Raw genomic sequence first — 27,440 nt, 5'->3', positions numbered from 1 at the left:
AATGTTTGGCTTGGGCTACTATGGTTACCTTGTCCCAGTTAACTACATAGGAAAGAGGAAGAGCATCTATACAAAATCTTCGCTATGAACAGATTTCCCCACAACTTCATCCGCAGTTGCCTATTAAACGGACAACAACAGGAGGACACAGTTCACCCCAACACACTGGCCACACTGTCCTACATCAAGAACATGTCTGAACTGATCACAACACTCCTAAGACCATGAGGAATCATGGTAGCCCACAAACCTACACGCACTCTATGACAAACACTCACAAGGATTAAAGACCCCATTTCCACAACATACAGAACCAATGCGGTTTACAAAATATCGTGTAACGACTGCCATAAACATTATGTCGGACAGACAGGAAGGAAACTAGCCATCAGAATACATGAACATCAGCAAGCAGCAAAACGGCATGACAACCTCTCCTTAACATTGTTATACTTAGAAAATGAAGGCCATCCGTTTAACTGGGACAAAGTAATCATAGTAGCCCAAAGCAAACATAGATACATACAGGAATTCCTGGGTGTCCAACCATATTGCAATCATAAACAAATAGAATTAGACTGCATATACAGACCCATACAGATCAAAACTGGAAAATGATACCACTCACCATGATAGACCAAACAGTACAAATTCCAAGCGGAGTAGAATAACATTGCCTCATCGGAGGGTCCACTGATGATGACATGTAGCACGGTGACAAAATGTCTGAACAAGAATAAGTCAACTTGGCAAGCAAATCAGCAACCTCACCTACAACCTGAGCTACAGATCTTTGCTGAAACTTGTGTCATTGTTTCTGCTGGTCATAGAGCCTTTCAATATCCACCCTATCAAGCCCTTCAGAACCTTCAATACTTCAATGACGGCAACCATCCTTGTTCTAAACTGCAATGCATGTGGAGCTAATTTGCTCAGCCTCTCCCCACAGGACAAGCCGCTCCATTCCAGGGACTAATTTAGTGAAATTTTGCTGCATTGCCTCCAAGACGTGGAGGCCAAAGCGACACACAATATTCCATTTGTGATCTCTGCAAAGCCCAACACAATTGTAACAAGAGCTCTTTATTCCTGCAACACATCATCTTGCAATAAAGGCCAGCCTGGCATTGGCTTCCTAAGTGCTTGTTTTATCCACATGCTAACTTTCTGTGTGTAGCTTGAGCTTACCCGGGTCTGTGAAAATCAAAACTTGCAAGTTCTGCAGCTTCAGTTGGAATTTTGTTTTGATAATTGACAGCTTATCTGCTTTGATTGAAAGAATAAAATGGCAAGTTATCTAAATGGAGAGAAACTTGGGTGCAAAGGGATCTGGGTATTCTCGTGCATGAATCACAGAAAACTAATATGCATGTACAATGGGTAATAAAGGAGGGAACTTTGTCATTCATTGCTAATGGAACAGTGTGTAAACGTAGGGAAGTGTTGTTGCAACATTGGTAAGACTGCAACTGGAGTACTGCACTCAGTTTTGTGCCTCTAACCCGAGAAAGAATGTAATTACATTGGAAGCACTTCAGAGAATGTTCTTGAGATTAATGCCAGAGATGAAAGGTTTGTTTCATGCAAGAGATTGGGCAGTTTAGGTCCATGCTCTCGAAGGTTTAGAAGAATGGGAGGAGATTTTATTGACGTACAAAGATGCTAAAATAGGGATTGACAAAGTAGACAGAGAGGGGGCATTTCCTGTTGTGGGACAATCTAGTACAAGAGGTCATAGCTTTATTAAGTGGTAGATTTAAAACAGAGGAGGAGGAGGAATTACTTCTCTTGAAGGGTCATGAATCTGTGGGATACACTATCTCAGATGGTGTTGGATGCTGGGATGCTAAATAAAATTAAGATGATAGTGAAAGAACAATGGATTACAACTCATAGGACAGCAGTTTTACAGAGTAGACAGTGCTGAATGGTTTTCGACAAAGCTCTAAGTTCTTTTGTCAAAACAAATGATTAACTTTTAGGCCAATTTTCATTATAAATAAAAAGGAAACAAATCCATTAATTAAGAGTCACCATCCAAAATATTTCTGAAGGGAAAGGAATTTGCATGCATTTCCAGCATCTTGTTTTTCGTTGCATTTTCATTTTTTAAAAAATTACATTTGATTTATAAATAAAAGCCATGTCTTCGATGCATTGAAGGCAATATATTTAATTAGTCCTCAAAGAGCAATCTTAGTCTGAAGGCAAATCATTAATGCGATTAGTGGCATATAAAATCATGTATGATTGGACTAGTTTGGTTTTCTCTGCGAACTAATACTCTGGCTCAACAGGACATTGGTTAGGCCACTTTTGGAATGCTGCTTTCAATTCTGATCTCTCTGCTACAGGAAAGATATTGTTAAACTTGAAAGGGAGCAGAAAAGATTCATAAGGATGTTGCTGGGTTGGAGGATTTTAGATATAGGAAGAAGCTGAATAAGCTGGGGCTATGTTCTATGGAGCGTTGGAGGCTGAGGGGTGACGTTATAGAGGCTTTTAAAATCATGAGGGGCATGGATAGGATGAAAAGCTAATGTCTTTTTCCCAGGATAGGGGAGTCATAAACTACACAGCCTAGGTTTAAGGTGAGAGGGGAAAGATATAAAAGGGATCAAAGGGGCAACTTTTTCACTCAGAAGGTGGTGTGTGTATGGAATGAGCTGCCGGAAGAAGTGGAGGCTGGTACAATGACAACATTGAAAAAACATCTGGTTCATGAAGAGGAAGAATTGAGACGGATATGGGCCAAAAGCTGGAAAGTGGGACTAGATTAATTCAGGATATCTGGTTGGCATGTAGAAATTGGACTGATGGGTCTGTTTCTGTGCTGTACAACTCCATGACACTATTGCAAAATGAAAAACACAGTCAGTCTGAGAGACAGAGTGCAACATTACTAATTTACCTTGCTCTCCCAGCCAGTTATTTTGCAACGCTAGCAGTATATATTATAAGATCAGCCGGGTGGCTGAAAGCAGAGCCAGTCAATGCTAAAATTTTCCATTCACTATTAAAGATGTTGGCAATTTTTACATCGCACATTTTATCCACTTGGAATAAAAAAAAGTTCTATTCAACTTACTTGTTTTCAAACACTCTTCTCCCAAGACAAATTTATTCAAAAATGCAAGGAGTTGCCAGTAGGTGAGAGATTGGCTACTTTTAAAATTCAGACAGCGGATGTTTGGCCGTTTCTTGAGTACAGCAATGTATCCCGTGAGAGTTCCCCGCTATTCTCGTTTAGTGTACAAATGCAGTCCATAGACGTGGGACATTATGATGTGAAAGGCAAGATAAATGCACAAAGGCACCTGTGATGCTGCTAAATCTTTCTTTATAAAGACATATATTTACAAATGGCATCAAGTGAAACAGGCGGTCAGATAGGACTATTATTTTAAACGAGCTGAAACACTCGAGGCTCTTGTGCTGGATAGTAGTGTCCATACCCCTGGCCAGGAGACCCAGGTTCTAGTCCTACTTGCTCCGGAGGTGTGAGATAATAGGTATGCTTGCTGTAGCGCTGTAGTGCTGGACTAGCTTGAAATCCAAGGGTTTTGTTAATTGGCTGATAAACTGTTTAGATAATCTGTAGGGAACTTTCCAAAAATAATTTCCACATAAATATTGTCTTTAGAATAGATTTTGAAAACATTTTGGATTACATACAACATTGCAACATTTACTTTCTCCTCCTGTTTGATTACAAAACATACAGATCATCACTATCCTAGTTATTTTTCATTATTCCCAAAGTAAAAATCTAAAATGCATTGTAACATCTAAATGCAAGCATCATTTCAAAGTGTTGATGTGTTTTCAATCCTTCTCGTAATCAAATAACTCCACCGGTTTTACATAATCACCTTTCAGTTTCCTTCCAAATTAAAATAATTAGTTGTCAAAGTTTCAGGTAAATGGCACTGGCTTCCAAGTGGCTCTCATGAAAGTTTTAATCACTTATGTTGGCACCAATATTCCATGTTCAGCAAATAGTGATGAATGGTAAAATCTAGCTAGAAACTGCAATGATTAGCTTAGAACCACCCTGGGAGATGAGAACAGCTCTTTCATTTGGTGGCAGAATGAGAGGAGTACGACATTGGAGTGCAGGGAGCTACTTGAATTGGGAAGGTTTGATTCCTGGGGAAGGATGTTCTGCTATGCCACCTCAAGATTATACATTCTTCATAGCCTGGCAAGAGGGGGACATCCACCCCTCACTCAGGAGATAGCAGTCTTAGCAGTGCCAGTGTCCCCAGTGTTGGGCATGAAGAAGGCAAGGTCAACAGGAGCACCTGGGGCAGGCAAGATTGAGGGATGGCACCACCTGCAGGGAAGGCGTCACCTGATTTCAGAAGGGAGCCAGTGATGGAAGTGACCCCTCTGATCTCCACTTTCCCGCCCAATAAACAGCCACTTATGGGCTGCTCACAATGTGGTCTCCTCTATATTGGGAAGCCAAAACACAGGCCGGTCCACTGCTTTGGAAAACATCTACATTCTGTCCACAAAAATGACCGGGAGCTTCCTGTCACCTCCCCACTTTAAAACACCACCTTGTTGCTATGGCAACATCTCTGTCTCGTGTCTGCTGCACTGCTCCAGTGAAGCTCTCATTTTCCACTGGGGACCCTGCAGTCTTCGGGACTCAATAGCTTTAGGGCTCAGGCATCTGCTTCCATGTTCCTTACCCACCCCGACACATCCAAGTCTGTCATCAAATGGGCTCCTTTCAGCACAACCAACCCGTTTTCACCTACGTACGGTCCCCATTAATTGCTTTTCTTTCTCCTGGTTCATCATTATATGTCCCTTTGTCTGAAAAGCTGTCTGTCTTTCTCTCCTTATCTCTAGGCTCTGCTAAGAAATTTCTAAGGGCCTCAAGTGGGACCAGGACAGTCACTCAAGACCTTGTCCATACGCTATAGATGTAATGAGGCTCAGCATTCATGACATTCAATACAAGATACCCTACTGACTTGCGGACAACAGAAGGCCGAGGAAGACAGCCTTGCTCCATGGATGTTTGAGAAAAGCGAACAAAATAAGGGAAACAAATCCAACAGTTCTTTTTCTTTTCCAAGGTAAATGCTCGAAGGATTGCAAAACATGTTTTGAATTCAGCCTTACTTTAAGAACTTAAAAATATTTTACAGACATAGCTATTGGGGCAGCTGGGAGAGGATGTTGAAAGAAAAATGCCATGATTTGGATTCCAGTAATAGTTGCACTAGTGTAGGTATCAGCTTACGTCACAACAAGGCATTGTTCACAACTCCAAACAGGATCAAGCATTCTTTCATAATGAGTGCAATATTATACCCTTCAAGGGTCATTCTGCTCTAGAGGCCCCACCTGTCTTATATAAAAAACTATTATTTCGCCAGCATACCGAATTTCACCACCATGTGGTAGGTAAGAATTTAAGAAAAACAAGCTATAAAATACTTCTGTTTAAGAAACAAAAAATTGTGAAGTGGGTAAAAAGAAATTGGTTGCAGGGTACAGTGGAATTTTGTGGCTTTGGTAAGTATTTGAGTACTTAGCTGTATTGCTCAATGCTAACTGTGGCAACATAGCCTCTTCTGTAAAAAAAAAGAAACTGAAAATTTGATGGTGCTTTGGTCGTTTGAACATGAAACAGGCATGTATATTTGATATGATGGGAATTGAACACCTTTTACAAACTGGAACTGCATCATCTGCTTTCTCAAAAGAAGCAGACCGTAAATCTGGACAGGGTTGACACGTGGATCAGACTTCTGTTTGACAATTATGCAAGATACTCAGAATCAGCACTGCCCTGAATTGAGGAAGGCCTGCAGCCTCGCCCCAGTCTTTAAAGGACCCCCACTGTAGGTGTCCACAATTTAAGATACAGATTTCTACCAGATACTGCTTTCCCAGAGGCATATTAGCTACGAATAGGCCACGTGGCCCAAACAAAAACTCCATTCCACTAGCTGTGAAATACAGCATATTGATTTAGGTGCACTTTTAGAATCATTTCATGTGGAAGACCAGTTACAATCCTGATTGTAAATGATAAACAAAACTAGAGGGCAAATTTCACGATGTCGACCGGGGCACCTAGCAGGAAGTGATAAAAACTGTTCAGAGGCATCTCTCTTTGAAGCACAGTTGGTTTGCTGTTAGCATTCTTCAGAGAGATGTGGGGTAAAAACATAGAGCCGAGTCACAACTCCATCTCATTGCAATAACTTTTGCATAAAAAGTACATTCTTAGATATTTATTATCACCGGTTTGATACAAATTACATGAACATGTATTTTTTTGTTAAATAAAAGACAGACAAGTACATATTAATGGCTGTTCTCTTCGAGCCTGGCCTTTTTGGAAGAATCATCATTCTCAATAAAATGATCAGCTAATTCACGAAGTGCTTTATAACGGTGAGATATTGTGTTCTTTACCACTTTGGGCATTTCTGCATATCTGGAGAGATACAACAAAAAGAACACATCTGTGATTGAGATCAGCAAAACAGATTGTCTGAAATATCTAGCACCCCACCAAAGTTTAAAAAAGGTCATGCTCCAACAACTTGGAAAATGTTTCGGCACTTACGTCTGATCAAACCCATCGGGCTGAAAACAAGGATCCCAACCAAAGTTTCTGGGTCCCCGGGGATCGACTATTTTGCCCTATGTAATGGAAAAGATAAAAGGTATATAAAAAAGTCACATTTTCAAATTGTGTGTTCTCTTTCTACTGACAATTCTCTACTGAAATTCACTGACATCCACCAACTTGAGTCAAAGCAGAAAGGATGGTTCAACTTGGCTACAAATTTTCAAGCCCATTGTCACAAACGCATTAATTTATTCCTTGCCTCCCCAACAAATTTAGTCAGAATTGTTATTAGTTTGACTAATGTATACTAGATAACAAAGTGTGGAGTTGGATGAGCACAGCAGGCCAAGCAACATCTTAGGAGCTCATAAGCTGACGTGTTGGGCCTAGGCCCTTCAGCATCTGTTGAAAGGTCTAGGCCCGAAACATTCAGCTTTTGTGCTCCTGAGATGCTGCTTGGCCTGCTGTGTTCATCCAGTTCCACACTTTGTTATCTTGGATTCTCCAGCATCTGCAGTCCCCATTATCTCTGACTAATGTATACTGCCCACTCTTAAGGACAGAGTGAGTGAAGTGCTTTCTTGAAATCCTACAATGCTTGGTGTTTAGGTACACCCACAGTGCTTTTCTTTTCATTCTTTTCTGGGACATGGGCATTGCCGGCTGGGCCAGCATTTATTGCCTGCCCCTAATTGCCCTTGAGAAAGTGACAGTGAACTGCCTTCTTGAACCCCTGCAGTCCTCCTGCTGTAGGTTGACCCACAATGCCATTAGGAAGGGAATTCCAGGGTTTTGAGCTGGCGACAGTGAAAGAAGGGCGATATATTTCCGAGTCAGGATGGTGAGTGGCTTGGAGGTGATGTTCCCATATAGCTGCTGCCCTTGTCCTTCTGAATGGAAGTGTTCGTGGGTTTGGAAGGTTTTGGCTAAGGATCTTTGGTGATCTTTTCTGTAGTGCATCTTGTAGATAGTAGCAGCAGTGTGTACTGAGCGTCAGTGGTGGAGGGAATGAACGCTTGTGGGTGTAGTGCCAATCAAGTGGGCTGCTTTGTCCTGGATGCTGTCAAGCTTTGAGTCTTGTTGGGACTGCACTCAGCCAAGCAAGTAGGGAGTACTCCATCACAGTCCTGACTTGTGCCTTGTTGATGGGGCACAGGCTTTGAGGAGGCAGGAGGTGGGTTACTCGTTGCAGTATTCCTAACCTCTGACCTGCTCTTGTTGCCACTGTGTTTATGCGGTGAGTCCAATTGAGTTTCTGGTCAATGGTAACCCCGAGGATGTTGATAGTGGGGGATTCAGTGATGGTAACACTGTTGAATGTCAAGGGCCAGTGGTTAGATTGTCTCTTATTCATGACAGTCATAACCTGGCATTTGTGTGGCATCAATGTTATTGCCACTTCTCAGCCCAAAACGTGGATATTGTCCAGATCTTGTTGCATGTGAACATGGACTGCTTCACCATCTGAGGAATCATGAATGGTGCTGAACATGGTTTGCTGATGATTATCATAAGGTCAGACGTGGGGATATGCAAAGTGAAGGTCATTGATGAAGCAGCTGAACATGGTTGGGCCAAGGACACTATCCTGAGGAACTCCTGCAGAGATGCCCTGGAGCTGAGACGATTGTCCTCCAACAACCACGAGCATCTTCCTATGTGTCAGGTATGACTCTAACACCAGAGACTTTGCCCCCTGCTACCCACTGATTCTAGTTTTGTTCGGGCTCCTTGATACCACACCTGGTCGAATGTAATCTTGATGTCAAGGGCTGTCACTCTGACCTTACCTCTGGAATTCAGCACTTTTGTCCATGTTTGAACCAAGGCTGTAATGAGGTCAGGAGCTGAGTGGCCCTGGTGGAACCCAAACTGGGTGTCACTGAGCAGGTTATTGTTGAGCAGGTGCTGCTTGATAGCACTGTGAATGACACCTTCCATCACTTTACTGATGATAGAGAGCAGGCTGCTGGGGGTGTAATTGGCCGAGTTGGATTTGTCCTCCATTTTGTGTACAGGATATACTTGGGCAGTTTTCCATATTGTCAGGTAGATACCAGTTTTGTAACTGTACTAGAACAGCTCGGCTAGGGGAGCAGCAAGTTCCGGAGCACAAGTCTTCAGTAGTATTGCTAGAATGTTGTCAGGGCCTGTAGCCTTTGCAGTATCCAGTCTCTCCAACTGTTTCTTGATATTGATATCATGTGGAGTGAATCAAATTGGCTGAAGACTGGTATCTGTATTGCTGGGGATCACTGGAGGAGGCAGAGGTGGATCATCCACTTGGCACTTCTGGCTAAAGATTGGTGCAAAAGCTTCAGCCTGATCTTTTGCACTAATATGCTGGGCTCTTCCGTCATTGAGGTTGAGGATATTTGTGGAGTCTCCTCCAACAGTGAGTTGTTTAATTGTCCATCACCATTTGCGGCTGTTTGTGGCAGGACTGCAGAGCCTAGATCTGATCCATTGGTTGTGGGCTCGCTTAGCTCTGTCTATCTTGTGCTGCTTTTGCAGTTTGGCGTGCAAGTAGTCCTGCTTGGTGGCTTCACGAGGTTGACTCCTCACCTTCAGGTATCCCTGGTGCTGCTCCTGGCATGCCCTCCTGCACCCTCCATTGAACCAGGGTTGATGGTAATGGTTGAGAAGGGTACATGCTGGGCCATGTGGCTGCAGGTTGTGCTGGGATACAATTCTTTGCTGTTTCTGGCCCACAGCGCCTCATGGATGCCCAGTCTTGAGTTGCTAGGCCTGTTCAAAGTTTGTCCTATGTACCACGGTGACAGTGCCACACAACATGATGGAGGTTGTTTTCACTGTGAAGGTGGGCCTTGATCTCTACAAGGACCGTGCAGTGGTCACTCTTACTGGTACTGTCATGGGCAGATGCATCTCCAAAGGGCAGTTTAGTAAGGATGAGATCAAGTATGCGTTTTCCTCTTGTTGGTTCCCTCACCACCCACCGCAGATCCAGTCTAGCAGCTATGCCCTTTAGGACCTGACCAGCTTGATCAGTAATGCTGCTGCCAAGCCACCCTTGATGGTGAACATTGAAATCTCCCACCCAGGGTACATTGGTGCCCTTGCCATCCTCAGTGTCTCCTCTAAAGTGTTGTTCAACATTGAGGTGTACCGATTCATCAGCTAAGGGAGGACGGTAGGTGGTAATCAGCAGGAAATTTCCTCACCCATGTTTAATTTGAAGCCATGAGACTTCACAGGGTCCAGAGTCAACGTTGAAGATTCCTATAGCAACTCCCTCCCGCCTGTATACTGCTGTACCACCATCACTGTTGGGTCTGTCCTGCCAGTGGTACAGGACATATCCAGGAATGGTGAGGGTGGTGTCAGGGACATAGTCATACTCACAGAATCATACCTTGTAGACAATGTCGGGCTGTTGCTTAACTAGTCTGAGAGACAGCTCTCCCAAGTTCGGCACTAGCTACCCAGATGTTACTGAGGAGGTGTTAGCATGGTCGACAGGGCTGTTGCTGCCATTGTTTTTTCCGGTGCCTAGGTCGATGCCGGGTGATCCGTCCGCTTTCATTTCTTTGAGAGTTAGTAGTGAATGTTACAACCGAATGGATTGCTAGACCATTTCAGAGGGCAACTGAGAGTCAACCACATTACTGTGGATCTGGAGTCACATGTAGGCCAGACCAGGTGAGGATGGCAGTTTCCCTCCCTAAAGGACATTGGTGAACCAGAAGGGTTTTCCCAACAATCAACAATGGCTTCACAATGTTCAGTAGGTTCTTAATTCCAGACTTTTCCCTTATTGAATTCAAATTCCACCATCTGCTGTAGTGGGATGTGAACCTAGGTCCCCAGAACATTAACTGAGTTTCTGGATTAATAGTCTAGTGATAATACCACTCGGCCATTGCCTACCCCCGCTGTTAGGAACGGAAATGCTGGATTTTGCCCCTGCAGCGCAGAAGGACAGTGTTATCGTTCCAAGTCAGGATGGTGTGCGGCTTGGATGGGAGCTTTAAAGTTGTGATGTTCCATGCAACTGTTGTCTTCAGATTGGAGGCAGAAGGTATTTTGATCATTCTAAACAGCAGAAGATTGCAGGTTTGAAAAGGTGCAGTCGAAACAGCATTGTTAAGTTGACATAGTGCATCTTGTAGATGGCATATACTACCGCCCTTCTGCAGAGGTGGAGGAACTGAATGCTGAATGCGACGAAAGGGCTGCTTTGTTTTTGATGTTATCAAGTCTCGAATATCGTTGGAGCTGCACTCATCCAGGCAAGTGGGGAAGTATTCAGTTACTCTCCTGCCTTGTGCCTTGTCAATGGCAGACAGGATTTGGGGAGTTACTCGCTGCAGGTTTCCTAGCCTCTGCCCTGCTCTTCTAGCCAAAGCATTTATATTGCCAGTCCAGTTCTGTTTATGGTCAATGGTAACCCCTGCTGGTGGCAGGATTCTGTGATGGTGACACCACTGAACCTAAAGGAGCAACGGTTGGATTCTCTCTTTTGGAAATGATCGTTGCCTGGTACTTGTGGATTTGCACTACCCCATATACTAAGAAGGGATCTCTCCGGCAACACCTAAATGGAATACCTACCCTACAAACAAAATAAGCAGGCCCCTTTCTTCATAGGAGACTGCTCATTAAAGCTCATGGAACTGAAAGCAAATAATGGGCCTGCTTGGGAAATCGGCTGAGCAACAAGAGATAGGATAGGAATAAACAGCAGGTTCTCTCCAAATAGCACAATCTGAATGGTGGTGTCTTGCAAGGAGCTTTGTCAGGGCCTCAACTTAGACAAGGGTGTAGAAAGTCACACATGCAAGATTTCCAATGTCACACAGATAGGTAACATTGCAAAGTCAGTGGAGGCATAAAATTACTGGAGAAATACTCAGTACTAAGGGGCAACACTGTGGCAAAAATGCATCTCATGGTGGACAAGTGAGAGGTCAGAGACAAAGATTGTGTGTGCCTGGCCAGTGTAGTCAATAAAAGGTGAAAAGCTTGAAACAATGGAGGTTCAAAGATCATTAACAAGTCGTGAACAGGTACAGAAGACACTGAAAAAGGCTAATATCATGCTGGCCTTTATGCCCAGCAGGTTTTGAATACAAACATGTAGAAATTATGCAGCAGCTACACAAAACTCTGGTTGAACCATACTCTGAATAATGAAAACAATTTTCGGCATGATACCTTATGAAGTGCACATTGCCTTGGAGGGAAAGCTATATAGATTTATTAAAATAACACCCGGACTCCAAGGAGCAAGTCATGATGAGACACTGCAAACATGGATTGTATTCCCTAGAATTTAGAAGGTAAAGCATGCTTCAATTGAAATATTAAAGATATTAAGGGGAACTGGTAAGGATGGAAGAGGAGAAACTATTTCTATTAGTTGGGGAATCTATTATTACGGCGCACAGTCTAAATTTTTGCCAGATTTATTCAGAATTGAGATTAGGAAAGACTTCTACATGAAGACCATTGAATTTTTTTAAAATAAAACTTGTTCAGAGATGTTATTACGCACCTCTAGAGTGGGTGGGACTGGAACACAGGTCTCCTGGCTCAGTGGTAGGGACACCAGCACTGTGCCACAAGAACCCATGAAGCCTGATGTAAGCTCGAAACTCTCTGCCACAAATGGCAATGAGTACTAAGTCCATTCTTAATTTTAAATTGGAGATTGGATAAGAAAATTCCAAAGGTTATCATGGGACGTGAGTAGGTGGAGTTAGGCACAGGTCAGCTTTGATCTTAAATGCTGGGAAAGGCTCGGGGGTTGAATATCCAACTCCCTGATCCAAACTCCTCTGATGCCCTAAAGTACTTTTAAAGCTAGCAAAATACTTGTGTAATGTAGTTACCGCTGCACTGTAGGAAATGCAGCAGTCGTCTTGCACGATGAGGAAACTAAAATTATCCCAATGTCATCAAACTGCAGTCAAGTATAATGAGGAAGAAAAGTCCAGGGACCATATGAACAGCTGCTGTCAGCCACGGCTCGGTTGACAGCATCTTTACTTCAGACAAAAATGTTCTAGGTTTGTGTCCCACTCTTGAGATTTGAACGTGATCATCAAAACAGATGCTCTACTACAGCAGAGAAGGAATGGTGCACCTTTGAAGGTCCCACCCTGTCTTCTTGGGTGAGCGCAGAATTTCCCACAGCACTGTTTCAAAGAAGACGAGGGTAGTGATCCCTGGCGTTTAAGCTTCAAACAACATCACAAAAACAGATTAACTGCTCATTACCACCGTGCTCTTGGTGGGAGCTCACTGTCAACAAATTGATTACCACATTTCGTCCAACAGTAAAAACATTTCACAAGTAAATTCACTGGCTGTGGAAAGTTCTGTGGTCACATAACATAGAATATAGAACAGTACAGCACAGTACAGGCCCTTCAGCCCACGATGTTGTGCCAAACTATTAAATTTGAGTTTTTGTTTCAATTCAGTCAATAAGCATCCTGATTTTGCACAAACTTGTTTCTTGTGGGAAGAAAAATAGGGACACTCACTGTCACACTGCTCCTTTGCAAATACATACCAGCGTTTTCCCTCGAAAGAGCTTTACTGAATCGTTCGGGTTTCCTGTGCTGTATGCAAAGGTGCAGAGTGCATATGCGGATTTATCCTCAAAGCCTGCTAGCATCTTATACAAGCCTGGAAAAAGATAAATGCAAATATGTTACAAATTAACAAGAGGCAGTACCTCAGTAACAGAGCTACAGTAAATATGTTCTGTTGAATGAATACTAATGACCAGCTTTCTGCCTGCAGCTACAGATTTATGTACAAATTGGATCAACATCGCTGTCTGACTGATGATAATCTTGTCATTTTTGGTGAGCCTTCTTTCTATTTTTAGACTGGCTCAAAACTATGCAGAGTTTATACAGACTGGATACAGAAGAAAAAACTGTTTGCATCGTCAGAAGCCAGTAGATACCGTAGCCAGAAAGTTAAAGAAAATTGCCAAAAAAATCCAAGGGGAGAAAAGGAGTTTTATTGATGCAGTTGTGTTGATCTGAAATGCACTGCCCGCAAGGATGGCAGAAGCAGATCCTTTAACAACTTTCAAAAGGGAAGCAAGTAAGTTCCTACATAGGATCTATACTCCCACGTAATTATATTCGCACATGCAGAAAAAGAAAAACTTGCATAGGTATACACAAAATACAAGTGGAATAAACAGATTCTCTTTCAGAATTCTGGCACTCGGAATCTAAAAGCCCTCTGGCTACTAACCTGTCCGCTAGGGGATGGTCCTTCAATTTAAACACTTCCATTAGAACCCTACTGCCTCTGTTCTCAAAGGAAACAAACTCAGCCTAGTGGTATGGTGCCTCAGTGGTTAGCACTGCTGCCTCACAGATCCAGGGACCTCTGTTCGATTGCACTCTTGGGTGATTGTGCAAACACCACGCAGACATTCTATGTGGGTGTCCCGCCACAGTCGAAACGTGCAGGTTAGGTGGATTGGCTGTGCTAAATTGCCCATAGCATCCAGGGATGTGTAGGCTGGGTGGATTAACCATAGCAAATGTAGGGTATAGGGTAGCAGAATTGGTTTGGGTGGGCTCCTCTTTGGACGGTTGGTATGGGCTGAATGGCCAGCCGCACACTGTAGGGATTCTATTGTTCTATCTAATTCACTGCCATAGCTTAAATTCTCCATTCCCTGGCAACTTGTGTAAATCTTCTGTGTACCTTCCCTTCTCCAGAACAATCACATCCTTCTCATAACGCAACGACAAGAAGTGTACACAGTACTCTAGTTACAGGCCTAACACGTGGAATAGAAACCCTGCAGAGTGGAAACAGCCCCTTTGGCCCAACAAGTCCACACTGACCCTCAGAACACCCACCCAAACCTATCCCCCCCATAACCGATCTAATCTACACATCCCTGAACACAACGGGCAATTCAGCATGGCCAATCTACCTAGCCTGCACATCTTTGGACCATGGGAGGAAACCCTCGCAGACACAGGGAGAACATGCAAACTCCACACAGACAGTGACCCAAGGGTGGAATTGAACCCAGGTCCCCGGCGCTGTGAGGCAGCAGTGCTAACCACTGAGCCACCGTGCCGCCACCGGTGTTTTATACCATTCCAAAATTACTTTCCTGCTACTACAACTTCCCTTTATTAGGGGAGGCACAGAGTACATTATAATTGCCATTTTGATAACCTTATCAAACTGTTCTTACCACTTACTAAGCATTCCCTTGCCTTGTTTGAATTATCCAGTTCTTTACTTCACATTTCTACCAACTGAATTCTATTTGACCTGCTTCTACTAACATGACCAGTTCACACATCTTGCTGCAGCCTCCAACCTTCATTCTTATCATCAACCACATAGCCAAATGTTTGTAATCTCTGCAAACTTTGCTTATTTAGACTGGAGTGTATGGTTTACAATCTATAACATGAAAAGCATTTTGGCATATTGCTGAAGACCACAGGTAGAATTCACCTCTTATCTATTCCGTAAAGTAACACATTGGATCAGTACTGTATCACCATTTAGTTGTCACTGGGGGAATCACTGCCCCAAGACACAATTGGGTTTGCCTCCCAATTTTTCCACTCCGTCAAGCAACCTCCACGCCCCAACCCAACCCTGCAAGGTGAATTGTTCCAATTAGAAATTTTTGGGAAAGTGTTGGGAAAAATACAATAAAAACAAGCTGACATCTAATATTGGCAATCAGACATATCCTCACAAAAAACAACGGTAGGGTTCCATTACGAAAACCGACTGGCATGCTCATTGTATTTTTGAGTTATTTTTGGGTTTTGTTATTTTGAAAAGACATTTAATGCGTATAACAATGTAATTGTTTATCTCACGCTCCCTTTCTCTCAAATGATGGAAACTAGTGTCATCTGTCTTCATTTACAACCTTGCACAATGAACACGAGCAGTTTGATCAACACGGAGGCCATTGTTAGATACAACAAATGCTGCAGATCACAGCAGGTCTGACAGCATTCATAGAGAGAGAGAGAGAGAGAGAGAGAGAGAGAGAGAGAGACAGACAGACAGACAGACAGAGAGAGAGAGACAGAGACCCCGAGCAAACTAATGTTTCAAGTCTAGATGACACTTCTTCAGAGCTGAAGTGAAGAGCCATTGCTCGAAAGTTTGATTCTGTCCCCTAGTGAGCACACAGGAGAACTTCAGGTGCAGGAACCCAAGCTGATTTTATTTTTCAGACAGTAGGAACTGCCGATGCAGCAGTCTGAGATAACACAGCGTGGAGCTGGAGGAACACAGCAGGCCAGGCAGCAGAGGAGCAGGAAGAAGGGTCTGATGAAAGATCCCGACCCGAAACATTAGCTTTCCTGCTCCTCTGATGCTGCCTGGTCTGCTGTGTTCCCCAATTTATTTTTCTTTCTCCCTTCTTTCCCAGGAACCCGGAGGCCAATGATGTCTCAATCTTTGTTAGCTTTTTTTTCTGGATAACAGCATGGAAATGGGCCCTTTGGCTCAACTTGTCTGTGCTGCCATGACCAGAACTGCACGCAGTACTCCAAATGTGGCCTCCCCAATGTTTTGTGCAGCTGCAACAAGCCGTCCCAACTCCTACGCTCAATGCTCTGACCGATGAGAGCACGAGTGCCAAAAGCCTTCTTCACTACCCTGTCTACGTGTGACTCCACTTTCAAGTAGCTATGAACCTGTACCCCTAGATCTCTTTGTTCAGCGACACTCCCCACTCTTCCAAGTCCAGCTGCTGTTTTAAACGCCAAAAAGCCACACGCGTCTGGTTTATCAGTTCTTGAATCTCCTGATCATTCTTGTCAAACCAGACCCGGTGTTTCCTGGTTAAGTGACTGACTGAGGTTTTGCAGGCATTGATGCTGGTGGCCTTGAGGATGGACCAGTTGTTGGAATCCTGTGGCTCGGTGTTGTTGAGGGATGCTAGGATTGTGGAGAGGAGTTATTTGTATGAAGTCGAACCAGCAGATACCAGAATTGATTCCAGTGCCTTTCGGAGTCTGTATTGCTCACCATGCAACACACAGGAAAGGAACAACATTCCACTTTGCTGTAGGGTGTACACTCTTGAGAGGCACGAGGCTTGATCTACTGAATGGTTCAATCAAAGTTCGATCAGTGTTGTTCAGTGAGGGTACTGATGGACGTAGAACCATGATGAGCAGGTGAACTCAAGTCACAGTTCAATTAATTGGTGGAAGAGTCTTACTTTTGCTTCTCAGTATGCTCAATCAAACTCATGATCGACTGTACCAGCACAGCATCATGGAGGACAAGCGTCTCCATTTTGTTTTATAAAAGGCTTGCAAGAGACCAGAAGGTCACAGCTTGTCATACACACAGTTATAATCATTAAAAGTCACTTCGACTACTCCTTCATTAGTTTGTGGGAACTATGCCAATCCATTGAAGAACTATTCACAGTAGCTGGCATGCGCGACTTGAATCACACCTCTTGCAAGCTGTTCTGGAATGATACGGCTGGCCATTATGCAACAGACTGTCTCTCTCCTGGTAGGAGCAGGAAGTATATTGGCAATTTGTTTGGAAAAATGTAAAGGGACTGCGAACCGAAAAACTGAAAAACAAGTTATTAATAATAACTTCGTATATTTCAGCAATATACTGCCCTGGTCATGAGTATACAGGCTCTTTTAATTCCAAATCTCAAAGCAGACAGCATAAAATTTAAGCTTTCATGAATAGTTGTAAATCCCTCAATGAGATCACTACCTGGTTGTCACTCCCAGATGTCAATTATCTGCCTTACAAGTGGCCAAAGATTTATCACTTCCATTTTCTACTCAATACCTCTAGCCATTTTTATGCTGATAAACTGCTATTGTCTTATGCTACAGCTCCCATCCTAAGTGCAGCATAGTCCACAGAACATCTCTAACACTAACACAAACACAAAGCAATGAGTTAAGTTCATCTTCCAATCACACGTAGGAAAAATGCTAACTGCAGGTGCTGCAGCTAAAAAGGTTAACTTGAGAGTAACTATGGGCTTAATGAGAATGAGGAGTCAAAGCTTCCAATCCGACCATGAAATTTAGATTACAAACAGAAATAGAATTGAGGCTATGCATCAACATGGACTAGTGACTGGTTAATGGACAGAAAACAATCAGCCTCTTTGACCTGACACAACCTGTCCGTCTTCTCTCCCACCTATCCGCCCCAACCTTCCCGATGACCAATCTCCACCACTCCTTACACACACTCACCTATTACCATTCCCGGCCCCACTCCTTCTCTGTCTACTTTTTACCCAGCAACCTTCCCCCCCCCCCCCAATTCTGAAGAAGGTTCCCAACCTGAAACATCAACTTCCTGCTCCTCTGATGCTGCCTGGACTGCTGCGTTCCTCCAGCTCCACTCTGCATTGTCTCTGAGTCCAGCATCAGCAGTTCCAGCTATCTCAAAATAAATGGTGTGTTTTGGAATTATTGAAGCGCCTGAAGCAGTATGGGCCTCAGCTATCCACAATCAAAAAGGAGAAGCTGGATGGTTGAGACTGACATGTGCATGATTACACGGGATACAAAGTTTGATGAGAAAATAAGTTAAGACGAGGATAAAAACAGGTTACAAAAGCATATGTAATGGTTACGGTGATTGAGCAAAAGTGTAGAAAATGGAGAAAATACTTCACATGGAGAAGTGAAGTTATCTACTTGATGCAAGAATGGAGAAGTTTTTTTTCTAAAATGTTTACTCGTAAATGCTAGCATTCAGAAAACAAGATGTGAGGGTTTGTGTGCAGTAATACAAGCAAGCAATTTTTTTTGTCTTTATCGGAAAGGAATTGGAGTTTGAAGAGCAAAGAAATCTTTCTGCAATTATTTGGTCAGTCTGTATCCAGGAGCATTGCTACCACAAGTTGATCTCAATACCAAAGGAAGGATATACCTGCCCAAGATGGGGTGTGACAAAGTTCACTAGATCGAATCCAGGAATGGTACTGTTGTCCTCAGAGGAAAAACCAGAGCAGATTTACCCAAGTTTAGATGGATGGCTGACTGACTGACTATCTCATTGAAATGTGAAAAATACAGAGACGATCTGACAGTGTAGATGCTGAAGGTCAGCATCCTCTGGCTAGTGTAGAACTTGGAATCATAGATTGAGGGGTTAGCTACTCATTACTAACCAGAGAGAAAGTTCTTCACCAATTGTTGTGGATCATTGGAATTGTCTCTTCCAGAGAGCTGTGGATGCTCAGTTATAGAATATATTTCAAGACATATGCCAATAGACTTTTGGGTGCCAAATGAATTGAGAAATGTAGGGATAGGCCACAAAACAGAGAATGATGTAGAAGTTCAATCACAATGTTATGTAATGGCAGAACAGGCTCAAGGGGACACACAGACCACTCCTCCTCTCACTGATGTTCCTAGCTTATCACTGCAAATGTTATCCAGTTTTGTTTCTGTGGTTGGATTAGTCCATGCTTTCTGCACTCAACACTTGCTTGCTCCTGGGGCTCGGTACCAATTAGCCAGGGAATTCCATGGGTTGGGATTTGGCAAAAAAAAAACGAACGATACGAACAAATGATATTATTATTGTGAAAACTGTCAGCAACTTGTGGTGAGGAATAGATGCCCTGCAGACTGTGATCACCACAGGTTTCTGCAGAATTTGTGCTGCTCTGCCAAGGACTTTGCGGAAAAAAAAAATCACCTCGTTCCCCAACATCTTTATCCCCTGTCATTGCTGAATATGAACATTTCTTACCCGTGAATCAATCCATATAAAATTCATAGTTAATGGCACAAGTACCTTTCAATGAGAAAAATCTATCGACAACTTCCAATCAACCTCTTAATTGCTCACTTTCTGTGGAGTCTCATTCCTTCAAGCAGTGAATCGTTATACAAATTTAAAAATAGCATTTTAAAAATTTCATTCACGTTTTTCTCAGTGTTGCATTCCCTATTTTTCTTTCCATAGTTGATTCGGCGATGAATTTAATGACTCTAATTCAGCCTTTTTCTTAGTCTTTTCTCCGATTCGTCAATCCTTTCTTTTGGTCAAGGGGAGACACTGTTGATTCCTTCACTAATTCCCAGGGTCAATAAGTTCAACACATCATCACTTACAGCAATGGATAGGAGACAGGCAGGCAATAAACATTTCCCTAAACAAAGGCATTTAAAGCCCTAAATTCACTCACCTTCAGGATATAACTTCTCCAGGAACCATTTTCTAGAAACGGGATAGAGAACAAAAAGGAAACATTATTTAGTTATCATAAGAAAGACACAGGTGTCAGCACTTACATAACCTGCACGAAGTTGGGGCCCCTGAGCTGTCAAATTCAGAGCCGTCACATGCTTTCCTCATATTAAACCCTAAAGCTTCTGTGAAGGAAAATGGTCAAGTTGAATGGTCAAGCACACAAAGAGGGGTTGAATGGCCTAAGCTTCTTGAAGAGAAGCAGAAAATCCTTACTCTATGGAGACAGGAGTCTATCGATGCGTTCGTCCATTCTTTCGCCGATCTTGCAGGAAGTAAGCATTTCCAGTTTCTATTTGCCTTTGTCCCATCATTGTTGGGGATTATAGTCAGTCTCAGGGGATGGAGGTTAGAGAGAGAACCTCACTCCTGCATAACAAAGTCAGTATTCTAGCTCCTGAGAGCTATGCAGTGACCTATACTTGTAAGAATACACATGGAGACATCAGACAAGCCAAGATCAGGGTTTGTCATGATATCATCTTGAGGGAAATGGTCCGTCAATATTCACCAAGATTTACAATTGAAGTACGATTGTTTGGAAGAGATGCTGAAGGATAATCACAGAACCACATCTCAGGGATAATCAATACCTCTAGACAGATGCTTGTACAACAGACGCACATGAACCGTGGTACAGTTATTTGCATCAGAATGTAGATCTGTTTAAGACAGGAAAACAAAGGCTTTGAGTGTTGACAATGGTTCATAATTAAGCCCCAAGTAATTGTAATGTGGTTCTTCTGTATCAGTAAAATTAACGATGGGGCTGCCAGAATGTCATAAAACCCAACTTGCTCAGCAATGGCCTTAGGGAACGAGGGTTATGGGTTCAAAGCTCCATCATGTCTTCAGTACATAGTTCAGGCTTATGTTCCAGTCTAACACAGCGTTGTACTGTCAAGTTGATGTCCAGCAATATAAGGTGACAAATCAAGATTTTGCTGACGACCTCAGGAGAACGTAAACGCTCGCAACATTGTTCAAAATGGAGAAATTCTCCCAGTGAATCACCAGAATTGCACCTCAAATCACCACCAGGACAGATCATACATCTTTTTTAGACCTGACTTGAGAGATGCAGGTGTGGCAGGCTGGCCAGCATTTATTGCCCATCCCTAGCTGTTCTTGAGAAAACGGTGTTGAGCTGCCTTCTTGAATTATGCGATCCAAACACCGTAGGTAGACCCACAATGCCATTAGGGAGGAAATTCCAGGACACTGACCCAGTGACAGAGAAGGAATAGTGATATATTAAAAGTTGGTGGTGAGTGGCTTGGAGAGGAACCTGTAGGTGGTAGCGCTCCCATGTACCTACTGCCCTTGTCCTTCTAGACAGAAGTGGTCATGGGTTTGGAAGGTACTGTCTGAGGATCTTTGGTGAATTTCTGCAGTGCATCTTGTAGATAGAACACGCTGCTGCGACTGAGCATTGACGGAGGAGGGAATGGATGTGGTGCCAATTAAACAGGCTGCTTTGTCCTGAATGATGTCAAGCTTGAGTGTTGCTGGAGCTGCATTTATTCAGACAAATGGGGAGTATCCCATCACATTCCTGACTTGTACCTCGTAGATGATAGACAGGCTTTGGGGAGTCAGGAAGTGAGTTACCTGCCTCAGTAGCCTCTTGCCTCCACTGCTTATGAGGCGAGTCCAGTTGAGTTTCTGGTCAATGCTAACCCCGAGGATGTTGAGAGTGGGGAAATTGAGTGATGATAATATCATTGAATGTCAAGAGGCAGTGGTTATGTTGTCTCCTATTGGAGATGGTCGTTGCCTGGCATTTGCGTGGCACAAATGTTACTTGCCACTTGTCAGCCCAACCTGGGATATTGTCCAAATCCTGTTGCATTTGAACATGAACTCCTTCAGTATCTGAGAAGTCACGAATGGAACTGAACATTGTGTAATTATCAGCAAACATCCCCATTTCTGACCTTATGATGGACAGAAGGTGCTGAAAATGAAGCAGCTGAAAACTAGGACACTACCCCAAAGAACTCCTGCAGAGATGTCCTGGAGTAGAGATGAGTGATCTCTAACAACTACAGTCATCTTTGTATGTGCCAGGAATGACTCCAACCAGTGGAAAGTTTGCTCCAATACCCATTAATTCCAGTTTTGCTTGGGCTTCTTGATGCCACACTTTGATCAAAACGTGCTCTGATGTCAAGAGCTATTACCAGCACCTGACTCCTAGTATTCAGCTCTTTTGTCCATGTTTGAATTAGGTCAGGAGCTGAGTGGCTCTGGTGGAACCCAAACTGGGCATCACTGAACACGTTATTGCTGAACAGATGTCAATATTGCAACTGTACTGGAACAGCTTGGCTAGGGGTGTAGCAAGTTCTGGAGCACACATCTTCAGCACTATTTCCAAAATATTGTCAGGGCCTGTAATCTTTGCAGTGTCCAGTGCTTCCAACCATTTTCTGATATCACGTGAAGTGAATCAAATTGGTTGAAGACCGTACCTGTATTGCTGGGGACCACTGGAGGAGGCCGAGATGGATCATCCACTCGGTACTTCTGGCTGAAGATGGCTGCGAATGCTTCAGCCTTATCTTTTGCACTGGTGTGCTGGGCTCTTCCATCATTGCGGATGGGGACATTTGTGGAGCCTCCTCCTCCAGTGAGTTGTTTAAATCATCCATCACCACTCATGGCTGGATGTGGTAGGCCAGCAGGGCTTAGATCTGATCCGTTGGTTGTGGGCTCACTTAGCTCTGTCTATCATGTGCTGCTTTCGCTGTCTGGCGTGCAAGTAGTCCTGCTTGGTGGCTTCACCAGGTTGACACCTCACCTTCACATATCCCTGGTGCTGCTCCTGGCATGCCTTCCTGCACTCTCCGTTGACCTAGGGTTGATCCCCTGGCTTGATGGTAACGGTTGAGAGGGGTATACGCTGGGCCATGTGGTTACAGGTTGTGCTGGAGTACAGTGCTGCTGCTGTTCATGGCCCACAGTGCCTCATGGATGCCCAGTCTTCAGTTGCTGGATCTATTCAAATTCTGTCCCATTTAGCACGGTGATAGTGCCACACAACTTGATGGAGAGTTTTCTCAATGTGAAGGCGGGACTTCATCTCCACAACGACTGTGCGTTTGTCACTCTTACTCATACTGTCATGGACCGATGCATCTGCAACCACAGGATTAGTAAGGATGGAGGTGAAGTATGTTTTTCCCTCTTGTTGGTTCTGTCACCACCTGCTGCAGACCCAAGTCTAGCAGCTGCGTCCCTCGGGACCCGACCAGCTCGTTCTTTGTTTGCTTCATTCTTTGGTACTGCATTTGCCTACATAACCGAGATGGCGCTTTGATGTCTAAACAGAGCCTTGGGATGTCCTGAAGCACCTCTAATGGCACTTCATAAATTCAAGTATTTTTAAAAAAAATTACTGACAACTTGCTGATTTGATGTCCCTTTCTAATCTATTCTTTAGTCTACACCAAGGTTCTTCAAGTTGTCTGCATCTTACTGTGAAAGGGTAAAATTGCCATCGTTCTAGAAGATCAAAGGGCTGATGTCTCATCAGAGAGAGATAGCAGGTGCTGAGTTTAACCTGGGTGTCACCATGTCTCAGCAAGCAGTGAAGAAGAGAAAGCAGAATCTTCGTGGTAAGGTCAGCCTGTGCAGGAACTGAACCCATGCTATTGGTGTGGATGACTCAACAGCTTTTAAAATTAAATCTGGGTGTCAGATCTAGGGTCATGGTAGGGAAAACAAAAACAGAAAAATGACGAACATACTCAGCACATTCATCAGCATGCGAAGAGAGAAGATATTGTACGGATGTTTATCACTGCTCTGAGCTGAAGACCACAGATGTTATTGATTTCTTGCATTTTGTCCGACGGCAGGTGTCAAGTAACACATGTTCGATGGTATCAAGACTCAAGGTAGAGAAATTTGCAGAACAGAAGGTAGGATTTTGCCCACTGGATCTTTACTGGAACAATCCAAAACTAGTCTTACTGCCCTGCTCACTCCCCTTGGCCTTAATCATCATTGTCTCCTCCCGTATTTATTCATTTTTCCTATTTAAAATTAATAGCTTCAGCCTCAAACTACACTGTGACAACGTATTTCATGCTTCACAATTCCTGGGAGCAACAGAAAAGAATTTTAACATCTCTTCTCGTCAAGGATCATGTTAATTTGGTGAATCCTCATCACTGTCCGAATTCAAACTGTTTCACGATTTTAAATCTCTTTAATGGAAGACGCCCTGCCCAGTCGGCACTATATCCCATGTCTCTGCTCACAACATCTCTGGTGTTGTCCTAATGAACCTGTACACTCGTTATAACTTTAACTACCTTCCTACAGTAGGGCAGCTAAAACACAATAACTGTAACTGAAGAATAGCCCTGTCTCAGTTTATCATTATCACCAATTATAAACCTATGCTGCCCTTTGTCTGGTTTTATCCACTTACAATGTTACTTTCAAAAGTTTCTTCATATTCATCTACAATCTTCATACATTAAACAACTGCGTACATTCCTTTTTCTCTCCCAAAATACTTTCACACTTACTTCCCTGCATTAAATTGCATATGTTACTTCCGAGCCTCTTTTACTAATTCTTAAAGTCAGACAGGATGAACAGGTATTTCCTGCTGTCAGTTCAGATCAGTTTTAAACGTACTAATTCTGTACAGGATGTCAATTTACTTCCAGCATGTATACCATTTCCAAATCAGAATAACATCCATCATCCATAATGCTATTTCTGGTCCATTATCCAATGTCTATTTATGCTACCATATCCCATTTCATTTTAGTTTTTGTAACAAATATCTTGAGAATTTGACGAATAGACTTTGTAAATCTGTTGCAAAATGTAATATCCATTACATCAACTGTCTAACCAATTGGTTCAAAAGATATTTTAAAATGCTCTCAAATACAACTTGCTTTTAATATTCTTGTCAGTTGTCCTTGATGAGCTCTCATACCTCAAAGCTTAAATTTTAAATGAAGAATTCTTTCAGTATGTCTCCAATTGATACTTGACCAATTTCATGCTGTTGCATGATGTATCCTTCCTGGCCAGAGCATTAGCCGCTCTCCTGCTCCATAGCATTGTTTGCCTGTACACAGAACATTGATGAATTGTGGTCCAACCCTCTGCTATCTCATATCTTACTGCTTTTCTCAGCCTAGGTTGGCTACCATGACCGAGTGCAGACTTACTTTGAATCTGCTTCAGAGCCACTTCCTTTTCTTTAATTATCTCCAGCAAATTACACAACATCACTTTGTATGGCACCTGGTCTCATTTTAACCATTTCTGAAACTGATGCAAATTTTTAAATATCCCTATCATAACTTCATCTTCAAACTTCACTCTCACCCTTCACAATTATGTTGATAAAGGCTCAAGATGAGGTGACAGAGTAATTTATCTAAATTTACCAACAGTACTGCTTATACTCCCATGTCTATCGCCATTTCTTATTTCTTTATGGCAATTTCCTTTTATATTATTTTCTAGCCTTTCTCATATTCCCCTTTTGTATACCTAGTCTTCTCTTTCACTAATTAGTACATTCCGCATGACTTCCTTTCATATTTATTATCCCATTACACTGTATTAGAGGTTGAAAACTAATGGAGCTAAATGGTCATTTTCATGTACTTAAATTAAATACCTCAGGTGATGAGGATAATGGAATTGTCAGACTGGTGACAGATAAGTGGATGATGAAGAGCAAAGGCCAGAAATGAGGGAGCTTCAATCAGCAAATAAAATCCAACCCAATGATGCTGAAAGCAAGAAATGGAAGAGTATACCAATCCATAATGTTGACATCACTGGCTCCAGTGCACAAGATGACTATATCAAAAATTTAATAATTAAATATGCATTCATGTGGCACAGATCACAGATGAGTCTAACATTATTGTCTGTCAGCAATAATAAAACCAGTACTGCGTTTGTTACTGTTTACAGTTTGGTACAATCACAAGGCTTCCTGGGCTACTTCGGAAACTAGACTGGCTACAGGCAGATAAGGTCCCCCAAAAAGGGGCATGGCAATGGCATGACATGACAATGGCTAGATGATCTGGTTTTTAAAGAAGTCAATTGTGGGATAAATAGTGGCCAGGAATGGGAAGGGCACTCCTTAGATCATGATCGTCATCATCATAGAATCCCTGCAGTGTGGAATCAGGGCTTTCAGCCCAACAAGTCCTCACCTACCCTTGAAGCATCCCACCTAGACCCATCCCCCACAACCCACCTAACCTACAGACCCCTGAACACTACAGGCAACTTAGCACGGCCAATCCACCTAGCCTGCACATCTTTGGACTGTGGGAGGAAACCCATGCAGACACGGGGAGAATGAGCAAACTCCACACAGGACAGTTCCCAAGGGTAGAATCGAACCCAGGTCCCTGGAGTGTGAGGCAGCAGTGCTAACCACTGATGCATTTACATCCCAAAAGGCAGACAAGGGAAGGGAGTCACACGTGACAATGCAATACATCCAGAGTGTTTCACCAGAGGTGTGAGATCTACTATTGCATCACACTAACCCATTAAAATTACACAGCACGTGCGAGGAACCCAACATAAAAATTGAAGGATTTAAGAATTTCCATTTCAACAGGAAGAAGAATTCTCACTTCCAATACAACAAACATGCCATCACCCAATGAAAGCTCTCGTGGCATATGCTTTTGAAGATCTGTTTAGATCAGACATGTGTTACTAAGGTTCAGCCAGCAGGAGGCTCTGTCAATGTTGACACATTTGGCCGGGGTGGTGGCTTGGTGTGGAAAAGTACTTTACTGCTGTCAATGATAAACTCCGAGCCTCCAGCCCACTTTCCACGTGTGAACACCCTGTTTACTTTGGAAACGTGGTGGTAAGTTAATTCCGAGCCAGGTCAACTTATTTCCATTGGTGCACAGCTGCAAGTGAAAACAGCAAGAGAGCTGAAATACTGACTTTAAAAACGTGAACTACAGATGGCACTTTATAGACCTCTATTTTATTTGAAACGAACACAAACAAAAGTATAAACCCAAGTCGTACTCCCCAGGTGCTCAATCTGTACAGAGATCCAGATACTTCACAGGATGCTTGGAATAGTTCTCTGCTGCTGGCCATATATGGGCATATTGAACTATGGAAAATTAGAATGAAATCAGCCTTAACACTTCCAACACTGTAGGAAGAAGCTACAGGCACCAGTGCATTTGCTCAAGGCTGCACATCCATCAATGTGGTCTGCTGCATCCTCTGCTCCCGATGTGGCCTCTTTCACATTGGGGGAGACCACGCGGAGGCTTGGAGACCGTTTCGTACAGCATCTGCGCTCTGTATGCGACAAACACCACCACCTTCCAGTTGCAAACCATTTTAACTCCCCCCTCCCATTCCCTGGACGACATGTCCATCCTGGGCCTCCTCCAGTGTCAGAACGACGCTGCCCAGGAACTGGAGGAGCAGCACCTCATATGCCGCCTCAGGACCCTACAGCCCGATGGTCTCAAGGTAGACTTTACTAGCTTCAAAAATCTTCCCAGCCCCGGCCTCGTCCCATGACCAACCCTCCCTCTAA

At 43.2% G+C, this 27,440-nt stretch overlaps 1 protein-coding gene across 2 annotated transcripts in view; it reads right to left on the bottom strand.

Annotated features, from left to right (window-relative positions):
• Window positions 1-6,231: 6,231 nt before the first annotated feature.
• itpa (inosine triphosphatase (nucleoside triphosphate pyrophosphatase)) overlaps window positions 6,232-27,440 on the bottom strand; it is a 30,080-nt gene continuing 8,871 nt past the window's right edge. For both annotated transcript variants that reach the window (XM_048539738.2, XM_048539739.2), the window contains 4 exons: window positions 19,797-19,828; window positions 13,146-13,261; window positions 6,599-6,675; window positions 6,232-6,466 (listed from right to left, as the gene is read on the bottom strand). In XM_048539738.2, coding sequence (XP_048395695.1) covers window positions 6,334-6,466; window positions 6,599-6,675; window positions 13,146-13,261; window positions 19,797-19,828 — 358 coding nt within the window. In that variant the 3' untranslated portion in view covers window positions 6,232-6,333. The remainder of the gene's footprint in view (window positions 6,467-6,598; window positions 6,676-13,145; window positions 13,262-19,796; window positions 19,829-27,440) is intronic.

Source organism: Stegostoma tigrinum, chromosome 8 (genome assembly GCF_030684315.1).
Source record: "Stegostoma tigrinum isolate sSteTig4 chromosome 8, sSteTig4.hap1, whole genome shotgun sequence".
NCBI lineage: Eukaryota > Metazoa > Chordata > Chondrichthyes > Orectolobiformes > Stegostomatidae > Stegostoma > Stegostoma tigrinum.
The sequence above is the reverse complement of the archived record's forward strand: the minus strand, read 5'-3'. Positions and strand labels throughout refer to the sequence as shown.